We start from the raw sequence: 13,299 nt of genomic DNA, 5'->3' as shown, positions 1-13,299 counted from the left end.
AACTGAGCATTATTCAGCTACAAAGAAGAATGAAATCATGTCATTTACACCATGTTTAGTGAAATAAACTAGACACAGAAAAAAATATCAATTAAATGAAAACCAAAAGAGAAAAAGAAAAAAAAAGTCAACATGAAAGTGAAAGAGGGATTACTAGAAATTGAAAAGATGCAGGAGAGAGGAACAGGGAAGTTTGAAGGTAAAAGAAGGGTAGATGAACATGACCAATGCCCTAAGTATGCATGTATGGAAATATCACAGTGAATTCCATTAACTGTACAATTAATATGTATCAATAATAATAATTTTTTAAATGATTTGAAGCCATTTAGGCAAAATGAGAACAATCAAAGAAGAGATGAAAGAATTTCTATGGTAAATTATAAATAGTATTAAAACCCATAGTGTAAGATAATTGGATATGCCATCTACATTAATGTCCCAAAGCAGCCATTCTCTATGGTGGAAGGTGAGTGTTGAATTTTCCTAAAGATTGGAGATCCTTCTTGATAAAGATCACAGGTGCTGATCCTAAAATATAAAATGCAAATGCCAATTGATAGATAAAATAGAATTACAGGATGCATTATTAGTCACATTTAAGAGTATGTTTTTTAAACTTTTAAATAAAATAAATGTATAGTTTAATAAAATATTACACCATGATCACCCTTGCAAATCGGTACCCAGATCAAGATAAGGAACTTGACTAGTCACCAGAAGGCATGTCCCAATCACAACCATCTCTGTCTCCTTAAAAATAATCACTCTCCTGACATTTAGCTTTTCTTTAAATTATAACACCCAAGAGTATAACACTACTAACAACAATCTATTTTTTGCTTATTTTTATGTTTTAAATCCCTTTTAATCTACATGCCATACCTTCCACTCCTTTTTTCTCTGCAATTTATTTTTTAAGAAATTGCATCATTTGACCTGTGGATTTTCCTATAGTTTACATTTTGATGACTGCAGTCATAACATAGTTAAAGATGTTTCTTGGTCCTCTGTCATTCCTTTAAATTAGCAATTGTATAAGAGACTTAAAATGGAATGCACTGACTTTGGACAGTTTTAACTGCTTTTGCAATAGTAAATCCCTGTGGATTTCTGGAAAGCAAGACGGGAAGCCCTCAAAGCTCAACCTATCATGTAGAACCAGGCAACTAAGAGAGATACAGTCTCAGCTGGAGGAATTGAGGGCAGTTTTCCTGGCTGGGTATAAGTGCTGTGTGCAAAACAGAAAAATTGGAGCATCAGGGAATGAATTGCCAACAGGAAGTGGCATCCGGAGAGTGTCTGGGCCAGGACAGAAGTCAGGACTCACAAAGGCCCACTGGGTAAATGCTGGGATTAAATAGAGAAGAGTAAGTATAGCTGAGGTATACTTTAAACCTGGTCCTTCCAACCAGTTCAGGAAAATATCCTCTCAACAATGGTACTTCTGTGTGGAGTATGTGAGTTGATCAGGAATGCTCAGGGCTACCAGCACTTTATACTGAGCAGAGACTGGAGATGAACACAGCAAAAGTCCCAACATGAAAAGTGACCAGCTCAGAGGAAGAAATTAGGTTGTGTTATAAAAAATATAGACCTCTAGAAGGGGATTAAGTGGGAGGGAGGAGGAATGGGGAAAGGCAGCAATTGTGAAATAAAATTGACCAAATTATGCTATGTACATATATGAGTACATGGTGGATTCACCACAGTGAATTCCACATTTAGGTACAGCTATAAAGCAGCAATTTAAAAAAACAATAAATAGAAGGAAGACTAGTAGAGTAGAGGAAGGTAAACCCAGGAAGGGAAGAGAGGAAGAGAAGAGGAAACCCTGGGGATTGAATTGGAGCAAATTATATTCCATGCATGTATAATTATGTCAAAATGAGGCCAACTAGTATGTATATAATGAACAAATAAAAACACTTTTAGTAAAAGAAGTCGGGGGCTGAGGTTGTGGTTCAGTGGTAGAGTGCTTGCCTAGCATGTGTGAGGCACTGGGTTTGATTCTCAGCACCACATATAAATAAAGGTCTATTAACATCTAAAAAAATATTTAAAAAAAAAAGAAGTGGGAAAGAGAAACATACTAAGTTCCTGACTACTAACTCTTAATGAATTTAGTAAAAGCACTAAATAATTTATGCTTTAAAAAGAAGTGGTTTTACAAAATAGTTTACATTGTGCAGCATGGAGTTCAATTAATTCTGTATTAAAGACACAAAAAAAATCTCCTAGTGAAAAAAATAGAGAGAGAAACCTCTCTTATACATCAGTGCTTATGGAATGGAATATATCTGTCACCCAATACAAAATTCCCTGGGAAAATCCATATATAACAAATGATGACAAATACTTCTATACTTTCAATGTACTGGTCATTGTTCTATTTTACATGTATCAGCTCACTTGACCTTCGAATTACCCTAACCTCTATGAGAAATATATCATTATCCCCAATTTGAAGAGGATAAATTAGCTGAGGAAATAGGGAAGGCTAAAAAGAGCTTGCCTTAGATTGTACCACAGCCGATGAGTGGCAGAGTCATGTTCAGTCCATGGGTGCAGCTCCCATTCTAAACTTCCTCTCTCAAACTTCTGTCTCAGTCACACTTTATAAGACAAAGTAAAATAGAAGTAAATTTACTTTTCTAATGGAGGAACTTGACTCAAGATATAAAATCTTCTCTAAGAGGATATTTAAGGTAAGCAGGTGCCAGCTAGATGCTTTGGAAACTCCTCCTGAATGAAGATGTTCTTGATCCTCTCCCTCTACCTGAAAAGGTGACCAAAGTCTACTAAATACTAGTGTTCCTATGAATTCATCCCCTGGTGCTCTGAAGTTTCCTGAGATGGTATCAGTCATGGTCTCCAGAGTATTCCAGTGAGCAGGAAGCAGTGTGCACTAATCAATTTGGTTTAGAATGATTCTCTCTTGTTCATAATTTTAATGAAAAAAAAAGTCAGTACAGTATTGGACTGAACTGGTGTTTTCCAATGTTATAATTAAAGTACAAACTGAAAGTTACAAATCCCCAAGAAATTCCTGCATCAATCCTGAATAGGATGTATTTGTTTTTAGCTATGATTATTGCAGTTAACTTTCCCTTCCAGTGGACTAATAAAAGCATTTGGATCAGTTCTGCAGAACATATTTTGAGTTAAGTGTTATCATAATCCCTGTTCCACCACTGTGTGAAAAGTAAAAGAGACTTCGGAGATTTCCAGGTGGTATTTAGCTGTTCTAATTAGAAATCGCACGGCCTACTAAGAAAGTGGTAATGGTAATAAAAACCAAGTGTGATTTTCTTAAGAAGATAAAAGGAATTCAAGGCAATTGAGGTTGAATCATTTCCTGAGTCTGGTTGTTATTTTCGACCTCTTCACTGTCCCCAAAATAATCTAAATTGCTAAGGACCTCTACTTACCGGTGCCCCCAGACCCCAACTGATGGATTCTCACTAGCCTCTTCCTTTATTGCTTTTCGTCTTCCTGTATTACATGTCACTTGCTCCAAAAACACTCTATCTCAAAAGGAGGGATATAAAATGTGGCAGCAAAGAAAACGGTAAGCAGCCTAGTTATAAAAGACAATCTCTCATCTTAGAAAACCACCATCACCACCACATCCCCCACCACAGCTATGACCTAATTTCTGTATTCCTTTTTTTCAGCAAAACTCTTAGTGTTCTTATTCATTGTCTCTACTGCCTCTCCTCCCCTTCTTTCTTGAAATCACTCCATTCAACCTTTCATCTCCATCAGTTCACCACGCAGCTCTTGTCAAGGTCACTGATGTCATCATACTTCCCAGTCCAGTGCTCAAGTCCCCATCACGGTTGACTTGTCAGCAGTATTAACACAGTTGATCACCCTGTCCTGCTCAATAAGCTTTCTTCACATGGTCTTGAAATAAAATCACCTCTCATCGTTCTCTTTGACCTCAATAGCTGTGGTTCACTCTCTGCTTTGCTGGTTCCTCAACAGTGAAGAGCTTAGGGCCCAGTTTCAACACCTGTTCAATCTATAATCCATCCCCACTTATCTTCCTGGACCTAATCTCACCTAGCCCTTCCCAAGAATGTGTTATATGTATTGTTGTTGTTGTGGAGCAAATGTCAAGATATGCTGTTAAAGGGAAAAAATAAAAGATGGCAAGCTGGATATATGCAGGAGTTTAGGATGACTGAAAATACAAAGTCACAAAATTCAACTCCTACTCTAAAAGGCTTGGGCACAAAATACACCAGAAAGTCACAATGAAGAGGTGAGAATGGAGATTCCCCAATCTGTCATTTTTTGATAATCTAACTAGAAGTAGATAAAAAGATGAATTGGGCATCTGGAGAATAAAAATGCCTGCTGGGGGGAAGGGAAAATAGTTACAAAACAAGGGAGAAAATGATGCTATCGCAGACATGACAATTAGGAGATAAAGAAGCTCAGTGAAGAAAGCAGATTTTGAAAGCTCTATACAGCTGAATTATTTCTGATGTTTTTAACTGCATGCTTTCAAAATAACTGCCTTTCCTGATTGCTTCTACTATAAACTGACATTTCTAAAGTTTTCTGTCCCTGATCCATTTCTCTCTCTACTCTCAATCTCATCATCAGAAGAAAAAGTCTTTCTGTTGAGAACAAACCTCAAGCACCCAAGGAAACATAACCAAGGATTAATACATGCACAAATACCAATTTATTTCATTTTAAAAGAGATGGACATCAAAATGAAGAACTAAACACTTGGGGACACAGAGAAAAAGGCAGAGATTGACCCAAGCAGATAAATCTGTGGCCCAGTTGGAATCTGAAGCAGGTCTGTCTGATTCCAAAGCCCATCCTCTTCCAAATCTACAACCTGCCTCAAATACAAATTTAAATTGTTTATAAAAGAGGAAAAAGACAACAATGTAGGAGGAAATATTCAATCTAAAGGAGCAAGGGGATTGTTGGTGCAACCAGCCCTGTGGAAGAACTTAAAAGAAACATCTTAAAGCAGGTACATCCACTGAAACACTGAAAGCAAATGGAAAAGACCAGCAGAAAGAGAATCATTTAACTGCAGAAAGACACAGACCACCTTAAAACAATTGTCCCCTTTACGATCTCTGGTGAAATCATTGTTATTTCATTTCTACATCTGAAGAATAAATGTCTCCCATGTCCCTCTCCCTACAGGGTTTTAGTTTTGGTTTGTTTGGTGTGTGTGTGTGTGTGTGTGTGTGTGTGTGTGTGTGTTCTGTGAGTAGGAGAAATTGTGTGCAGGGCTGGATCCTAGATCTCACTCATAGGCTGGAGACTTTTTATTTCCACTTCCTGATTTACAGTCCCTAATCCTTCAAATGGCTCCATTCATATTCACTCCCTGTTTTACTCGTATGGCTCACTACTCCCGCCACCATCCTTGCCGAAATGGTTGTCTGTTGATTCTGATATACATCAATCTATGTCCATTCTTAAAACTGCTATAATATCCACTTTTCTTCAAAGTCTTCCTAGACCTAGTCCCAGGGACTCAAATCAGAATTTGACAAGACTTCTACCCAGCAGCCATCAGCTGTGAATTTCCCACGCCGATCTTGATTGCCCAGTTTTCATGAGCATACATTTATATTTGACTTTACCTTTCCTTTAAAATGTCACTATCTTGCTGACTGACCTGCTTCATCACAGTTCTCTGGGAAATAGATATATATGTACATATATAGGCAAGTATGTAGAACACAAATGTTAACTGAAACTAAATACTCTTTAAATTTCTCATCCTACATGTATTTTCATTTATTTGATCATTATTTCATTTTATTATTAATATAGTAATTGTATATATCAATCAAGTTCAGTGTGATAGTTCCATGCATGCAAACAATGTGCATTGATCATAGCTGACCACCCTTTTCCCACCTTCCTTCCCCACATTGAATTCTGGTTTCTGTTTGTTTTGGTTTGGGTTGGATTTGGGTTTTTTTGGTTTGTTTGTTTTTTTTTTGGGGGGGGAGGGGTGTTGTTTTGTTTTGTTTTGTCTTGTTTGTGGTGCTGGGAATTGAACCCTGGACCTCATGCATGCTAGGCAAACATTTTACCACTGAACAAGAACACCCCAAGTCTCAACAGAGCTTAGTGATGATGCTGTTTCATAGCTGACTTGCTGTATTACTCTGAGAATAATTTGCCACAAATATCAAAGTTATGTTATATGCTTTTCTCTCTCTTTTCTCAAAAGAAATGCACAATGGGATATGTAAAATGTCAGAAGTAATGAGGCAAAATTGTACAATCCCATTGTGACCCTAATATACTGTTGGAGTTGAATATTACTGCAAAAGTTTAAAATGTGGTTTGACGCCTGTTCATTATAAACAATATAATTTTTTTTCTTTAAAGAAATGGTACCAGAATTTTTAAAGTCTTTGGTAATATGAATATATGCTTTCAACTATTAATAAACCCTTTTAAACTTTTAAACATACATAAAAGTAAATATAAATAAGAAATTAATTCAGGTGGAAAAATAGACGTACAATTTGTAATGTGTTCATCAGAGTTTGGAATTCAACTGTAAAAAATGTGAATAAATAATGTGAAGATGGACTCAAATTAGAGGATAAATAAATTATGTCTAAAATGTGTGGTATTTTAGGAAAACCAAAATATTACCATATTTTCCAGGAAAAAATGTGGTTTTTTCATTCATTAACCAGTAGCATATTATTTTCCAGGAACTTTCCATTTGAAGAAATGCTGTGGCCCTTCTCTTTACCCACAGAAAATGGAGCACAAGAGACTGCCTAGTTGAAGAAATTACAGACTCCTCACAAATGAGAGACGTTCAAGGCTGCATAGTTTCCAGCTGAAGGAAAACAACCAACAGCTTCTCCACAGTATAGATTGAAAAAGGAGGAACATGAATCTCACAAACTGTACCACGGAAGCCAACATGGCTGTGAGACCCAAGACCATCACAGAGAAGATGCTCATTTGCCTGACTCTGGTGATTATCACCACCCTGACCATGTTGCTAAACTCAGCTGTGATTGTAGCCATCTGCACCACCAAGAAACTCCATCAGCCTGCAAACTACCTAATCTGCTCTTTGGCGGTGACGGACCTCCTGGTGGCAGTGCTGGTCATGCCCCTTAGCATCATGTACATTGTCATGGACAGTTGGAAGCTTGGGTATTTCGTCTGTGAGGTATGGCTGAGTGTGGACATGACCTGCTGCACCTGCTCCATCCTCCATCTCTGTGTGATTGCCCTGGACAGGTACTGGGCCATCACCAATGCTATTGAATATGCCAGGAAGAGGACAGCCAAGAGGGCTGGACTGATGATCCTCACGGTCTGGACCATCTCCATCTTCATCTCCATGCCCCCTCTGTTCTGGAGGAGCCACCGCCAACTCAGCCCACCCCCCAGTCAATGTACTATCCAGCATGACCACGTCATCTACACCATTTACTCCACACTTGGGGCATTTTATATCCCCTTGACTTTGATCCTGATTCTCTATTACCGCATTTATCATGCCGCCAAGAGTCTTTACCAGAAAAGAGGGTCGAGCCGGCACTTAAGCAACAGAAGCACAGACAGTCAGAATTCTTTCGCAAGTTGTAAACTTACACAGACTTTCTGCGTGTCTGACTTCTCCACCTCAGACCCTACCACAGAGTTTGAAAAGATCCACACCTCCATCAGGATCCCTCCCTTCGACAATGATCTAGATCACCCAGGGGAACGCCAGCAAATCTCTAGCACCAGGGAACGTAAGGCAGCACGCATCCTGGGACTGATTTTGGGTGCATTCATTTTGTCTTGGCTGCCATTCTTCATCAAAGAGTTGATTGTAGGTCTGAGCATCTACACTGTGTCCTCTGAAGTGGCTGATTTTTTGACATGGCTTGGCTATGTTAATTCTCTGATCAACCCTCTGTTGTACACGAGTTTTAATGAAGACTTTAAACTGGCTTTTAAAAAGCTCATTAGGTGCAGAGAGCATACTTAGATAGTAAAAAACCAAAAGGTGTGACTTTTACCAGAGCCTCGTGAGTGGATGGGGGTACGGGGTACAACTTATTAATTCTTGAACATACTTGGTTCAGGAGAGTTTGTAAGTATGTGTGGTCCTGTTTGTTTGTTTTGGTTTGTTTTGTTATTTGGTGTGCTGTTTTCTACCTCTGGTCTTATCTGTGGTACATCATTTCAAATAAACATATCATACAAAAACAGAAATTATATAGAAATAATAATAATAAAGTGAAATAGTAATTACTTTTATGTTTTCTCTAGCCATTTCAGTTAACCCTGCAATTAAAGAATGCCCCACAAATTTATTTGCAGAATTTCTTATTGCTTGTAAATGAAATATCTGATAATGTGCCCTCATGTGGCATTAAATCTGAGGTTATGGCTCTATGTGCATACATATTCCAGCAAGAATTGCATGACTACATAAAGAATAAAAAGAACGTGGCATCCTGTCATCTGTTCTTGCAAACCTGAGCTACAATCATTTGCTGTGACTACATAGCCTACTCTTTCCAGGCACAAATAGTACAACTGGCATGTTCCTTCTAGTTCATAATTAAATAAGTTTCCTTGTTCTCTAAAAAAGAACCTGCAATGAATGTACTCACACTTTCTTAACCCTTTTACTATAAATATGAAACATAAGAAATCATCTAATTCTACTTTGGTTGATGCATTGCTGACAGACACATTGGACCTCCTCCCATTCCAAAATGTATTCCAGCTAAGCCTCCCATATACCCTCTCACTCTAGCAGGATTCAGGTACATGCCAAGTTTTGGGAACTTTTGAAGAAGTTTAATGCAGGGACCAAGTGAAAGAATATATTATTTGAAGAATTTTGTTAAGAATGCCACTCTAAATTTAAATTACCAACTAGACTTGGAAAGAAATAAAAACTTGAAAAATCTATGTTGATATCAAAGGCCACCAATCAGGAAATGAGCACAAAATTTTATCTCCCAGAATTCCTGCGGCTTCCATGTCAGACTGCACCCTGGGGCCCGGAGGGTGTAGGTGGATCTGAGGCCACAGACAGAGTGAGCCACTTCAGCCCCCCTGAGCTGGAGTGTCTACTCTAGTCCCATGGAAGAGCTCACACTGAAAGGTGAAGAGTGCTCCTTGCCTCTCACCAGGGGACTCTCCCTGTCTCTCCACTCTTCTCAATTACTGAGAAGGCATTGGTTTGCCTCCTCACCACCTCCATTTAGCCCTTAAATCTATCCCCTCTTAACTTTTCTATAATCTTGCTCCTTTCCACTCCCCTGTTCCCCCTCCCCTTCTCTTTTCCCATCCCACCCTTTTTTTCTCCCACTCTCCTTTATTGTCACTTATTACTTTGCTTAAGTCTTTTGGACACAAATACCAGCTTTCTTTGGCCCTTTGTCCACAACACATTCCTGCTTCATGTCTCACTCACCTGGGTTTCTTTGATCATTAATCCACTTCTGCCTCTACTTCTCACCTTCCACTGAATTTTCCAGCCTTTGCCATCTGAATGCACCCACCCAGTTTTCCCCAATCTGATCTCCCAAATGTCACTGGTGACTTGCCAATAGGTAAATCCCATGGCCTTCCCTCTTTCCTTATCTATTTCTTTCATCAATTGAAACATTCCTTTCCTGTTTCAGTCCATGCCTTCCATGATATTTTATTCTCCTGGTTCCTCAATTTTCTTCTTACCTTCTCATTATTTTCCTCCTAATCCTTCATCCTTGGGCTTTGTCCTCAGTAATCACTTCCTGTACCTTCACATTCCATCCCAAACTCAAACATTTTAACAATTAGCTTCATGCCTATGACTCTTAAATTTGTAACTTTAATTTTGATCTCTCTCAAACTCCAGACACATGAATTATGTCTGGTGAGCATCTCCCTATGAATATTCTGCTGGTACTGCAAATGCAGCCATTCTAAACTAATTCATGAACATTTTCCTACACACAAGATTCCTTCCACTTTCTATCCACAGTCTCAGATAACAGAATTACTATGGTTTTTATCATTCCAAATAGGTAAATGTGATTCTCTCTGTCACAAGCAGGTCTCCCACATTCAGATAGTCTTAATGTTTTGTCCATTTAACTTTTAGAGACATTTGTGTACGTCACCTTCTTCTCCAATACTTCGGTACTCTTATCAGAGTCACCTGCTTCTGGACTCCTCCACCTGCAATTCTTTCCCTATATACCTGCCAGAAACATCTTCCTATAGAACTGTGAGATCTCAGAGGGCTATCTTTAGGCCAGCAGCATTAACATCACCTGGGAACTTGATAAAAATGCACAGTCCAGAGCTTCACTCAAGATTACTGAATCAGGAATTGAGAAAGAAGTTCATCAATTTCCGTTTTAATAAGCCCTCTAATATACACTAAAGTTTGAGGGCCACTATCTTAAAGTTTACTACTGATTTTAAATTGCAATACTAAAATGCTACTCTTTCCCCATCCAGTAAAAAGGTCTCCTCAGATAGCATCCAGGGCCCCTTCACTAGGTGACCTCAAACTACCTTCCTAGAGTTCTATCTCACCACTTCTTCCCAAGTACTTCCCATACTCCATACTCCAGAAAGTTCTGAATATTGCCTGCACTTCCTAAGCTCCCCTAGCTTTGTTCCTCAGCCCACAACTCCCAGGCTTTCTCCACCAATCTTTCAATGTGCTCAAATTCAGCCTCTTCTATAAGTCTTTCTGAGAATCTCCTTCTTCCCTGTCCCTAAGGAAGTCCTCTCTCACAGCTCTTTGCTCTACAGACCCTCACTAGTACCTTTACGATTACATGCATCCTATCTTCCAGTGTACTTGTTTGTGTATGTGTACTGTCTTCTCTGGTAGATTGTGAGCTCCTTGAGAGCAGGAACTGTGCCTACTTCCTCTCTGTATCCCTATGGACTCCTGCAGTGTCTTATACACAATAGGTGTTCAATAAATGTCTGTAAATGTAAATGGACTTAAGTTCAGAAAAGAAAAAGTCAATGTGCTGACTTCTCTCACTGAGGAAACCAAACTTCTAAAATCTCACAGTGCAATACTGACCTCCTTTTCCCCAAAAATTTAACCCTGCTATTCTAGTTTGTTTAAAAAAAAAAATGGAGAATGACATATATGGAAAGAAAATGGATTTCTCACTAAATATAAGTGAATATCCTTTATTGGTTAGGATTCCAGCTAAGCTGCTCTCTTAAAAAAAAAAAAAAAAAAAAAAAAAAAAGCATTCCAAATATTATGGCTTAAAAAAAGACAGAAGCGTCATTCTCTCACACATGATAGTCAAGAGACAGGAGGGCATTCTAGAATGAGTAGGGCACTCTGCTCCCTAAGGCTACCAGGGACTCAGGTTACTTCCATCTTGTGACTCTGCCTTCCCCCTGGGGCTGGTCATCTGCATGGTCAAAGCTGACTCAACATCACACCCACGTTCCTGTCCACAAGAAAGAAGATAAAAAGTGGACAACAGATGATTTTCTTCTCTGGAAGTTGTGTGGAAATTGTGCACATCACTTCTGCTTTTATTCCATTTGTCATTTATTGGTCACATGACCACACCAAGTCAGAAGAAGGGCAAGCAAAGAAAGTATCTAGCTGTGCAGGCATTTATTTTGCTAAAAATAAGAAATAGGACCATAGAATTAAAGGAGGAAGTACGGAATGGAGACGAGTGGACAATGAGCAGCCTCTGCCATGAGGGGATGTTGGTTTCTGCAAGAAGAGCTCAAATATTACTGAACAAAGTCACATGGCTGCCCAGCTAGTGGTGATCTATGTACAGGGATGCTGATATTCCATTATAGATGATATAACCAAGATTATGCATATGTAAAAATCCAATATTTATCATGTTTATTAATATATAGAAAGTATATAAGCAAATCACATTGCTTTCATATCATCCTTGAAAATTTTGACAATTATAAGAGTTTCAAATTTTTAAGAATCTAAATAAATAAAAAGCAAAAAGCAGATGCATAACTGATTTTTCACTTGCTCATTTTCACTCACTTCCAAATTATTAATTCATTTCTCTCACAAGTTAAAAAAAAAAAAAAACCTGCATGTATTTTCAAAGATAAACCAAACCTGTTGGGGAAAAGAAAAACTATTATTTGGTTTGCTCATTTAACCAATAGTGCCATTAGCTACTGATGACTATTTCTCCCTTTAAATTAAAAAACTAAGTGAAGTAACAGTACCTTCTAGTATGGTTAATTTTCATAACGCAAATATTAGTCTGTTAAAAGTAAGCTATAGGAGTGACATGTCAATTGCCACCATATGAAATTAGAACTCTGTGTTTGTGTATGTGTGTGTGTGTGTGTGTGTGTGTGTGTGTGTGTGTGTCTTATGTGTGCATGTTTTAAGACATGGTCTAACTGTATTGCCCAGGCTGGCCCCAAACTCCTGGAGTTAAAGGATCCTCTTGCCTCAGCCTCCCAAGTAGCTAGCACTACAGGTGCACATCATTGTACCCAACTCAGTTTGTAAAGAATTTTAGGACACAAATCACTCCCTGGTAGAAATGGCAGATCTTTTAGTTACATCTGGTTGCATTAAGAACCCCTATTTGAATTACTACCACTGTCTGCTTCGGAGAGTAATGTAGGTTTTCTATAGTTAAGGACTTCAGTTTGCAAACTCTGATAATTACATATGAAGTAAGTTCCCAAAGAAGATCCAGCAACATAGTTGGCTACCAGCATAAGGCATTTCAGAGTCAACCATCACATTGGTCTTATCCTACTAATATGACTTTGCTGTCTCTGCTTACTTTTTAAGGTTTTCTACACACAACTTTTACCTCCATCATGCACTGCTAAGAGAAATACAAGACAACTTTTGAAGTAAAAGTTCAGGAAAAATAACAGTCATCACATAGGAGAACTAAATCAATTTTTTTTTCAGTTTTTAATGGTCAATACATGTCTGATGTAAAAATCATTGTGCCTAAATTATCAAATATAATCTGTGAGAAAGGATAAAAATTTATTAATGTGATGGGAAAATGTCTGAGCACCATGCAATAGTTTTAAAAAGTGTTACAGGTTATATGTAGGCATTTTAGTTATCTCCTATAGAAAATACTAATGGCATTTTGTGCTGAATTCAGAGAGGCTAAATCTTGCAATCTATAAACCAACTTCAATCAATAAAGATTTGCCCCACTCAAAATATTGATATCACCACTTGCTGAGAAACTCAGAAGTATCAGTATCAACACAAGAAGTTCAGAAACTTAACAGTAATTCAGGAGTTAAGAGAGGTATTATTTTAGA

General features: G+C 38.1%; 1 protein-coding gene across 1 annotated transcript; it reads left to right on the top strand.

Moving 5' to 3' along the window:
- The first annotated feature begins 6,887 nt into the window (after nt 1–6,887).
- Htr1e (5-hydroxytryptamine receptor 1E) lies at nt 6,888–8,154 on the top strand. The gene has a single exon (XM_047559758.1). It carries the CDS (start codon nt 6,908–6,910, stop codon nt 8,003–8,005), a length of 1,098 nt encoding a protein of 365 aa, XP_047415714.1. The 5' UTR covers nt 6,888–6,907; the 3' UTR covers nt 8,006–8,154.
- Nucleotides 8,155–13,299: the final 5,145 nt, after the last annotated feature.

This window comes from Sciurus carolinensis, chromosome 7, assembly GCF_902686445.1.
Source record: "Sciurus carolinensis chromosome 7, mSciCar1.2, whole genome shotgun sequence".
In the NCBI taxonomy this organism is placed as follows: domain Eukaryota; kingdom Metazoa; phylum Chordata; class Mammalia; order Rodentia; family Sciuridae; genus Sciurus; species Sciurus carolinensis.
Note: the sequence above shows the minus strand (reverse complement) of the source record. Positions and strands in the feature narration are given on the sequence as shown.

What these genes read in the sequence shown, in the direction of transcription:
- Htr1e (XM_047559758.1), top strand. Translation starts at nt 6,908, where the DNA reads ATGAATCTCACAAACTGTACCACGGAAGCCAACATGGCTGTGAGACCC.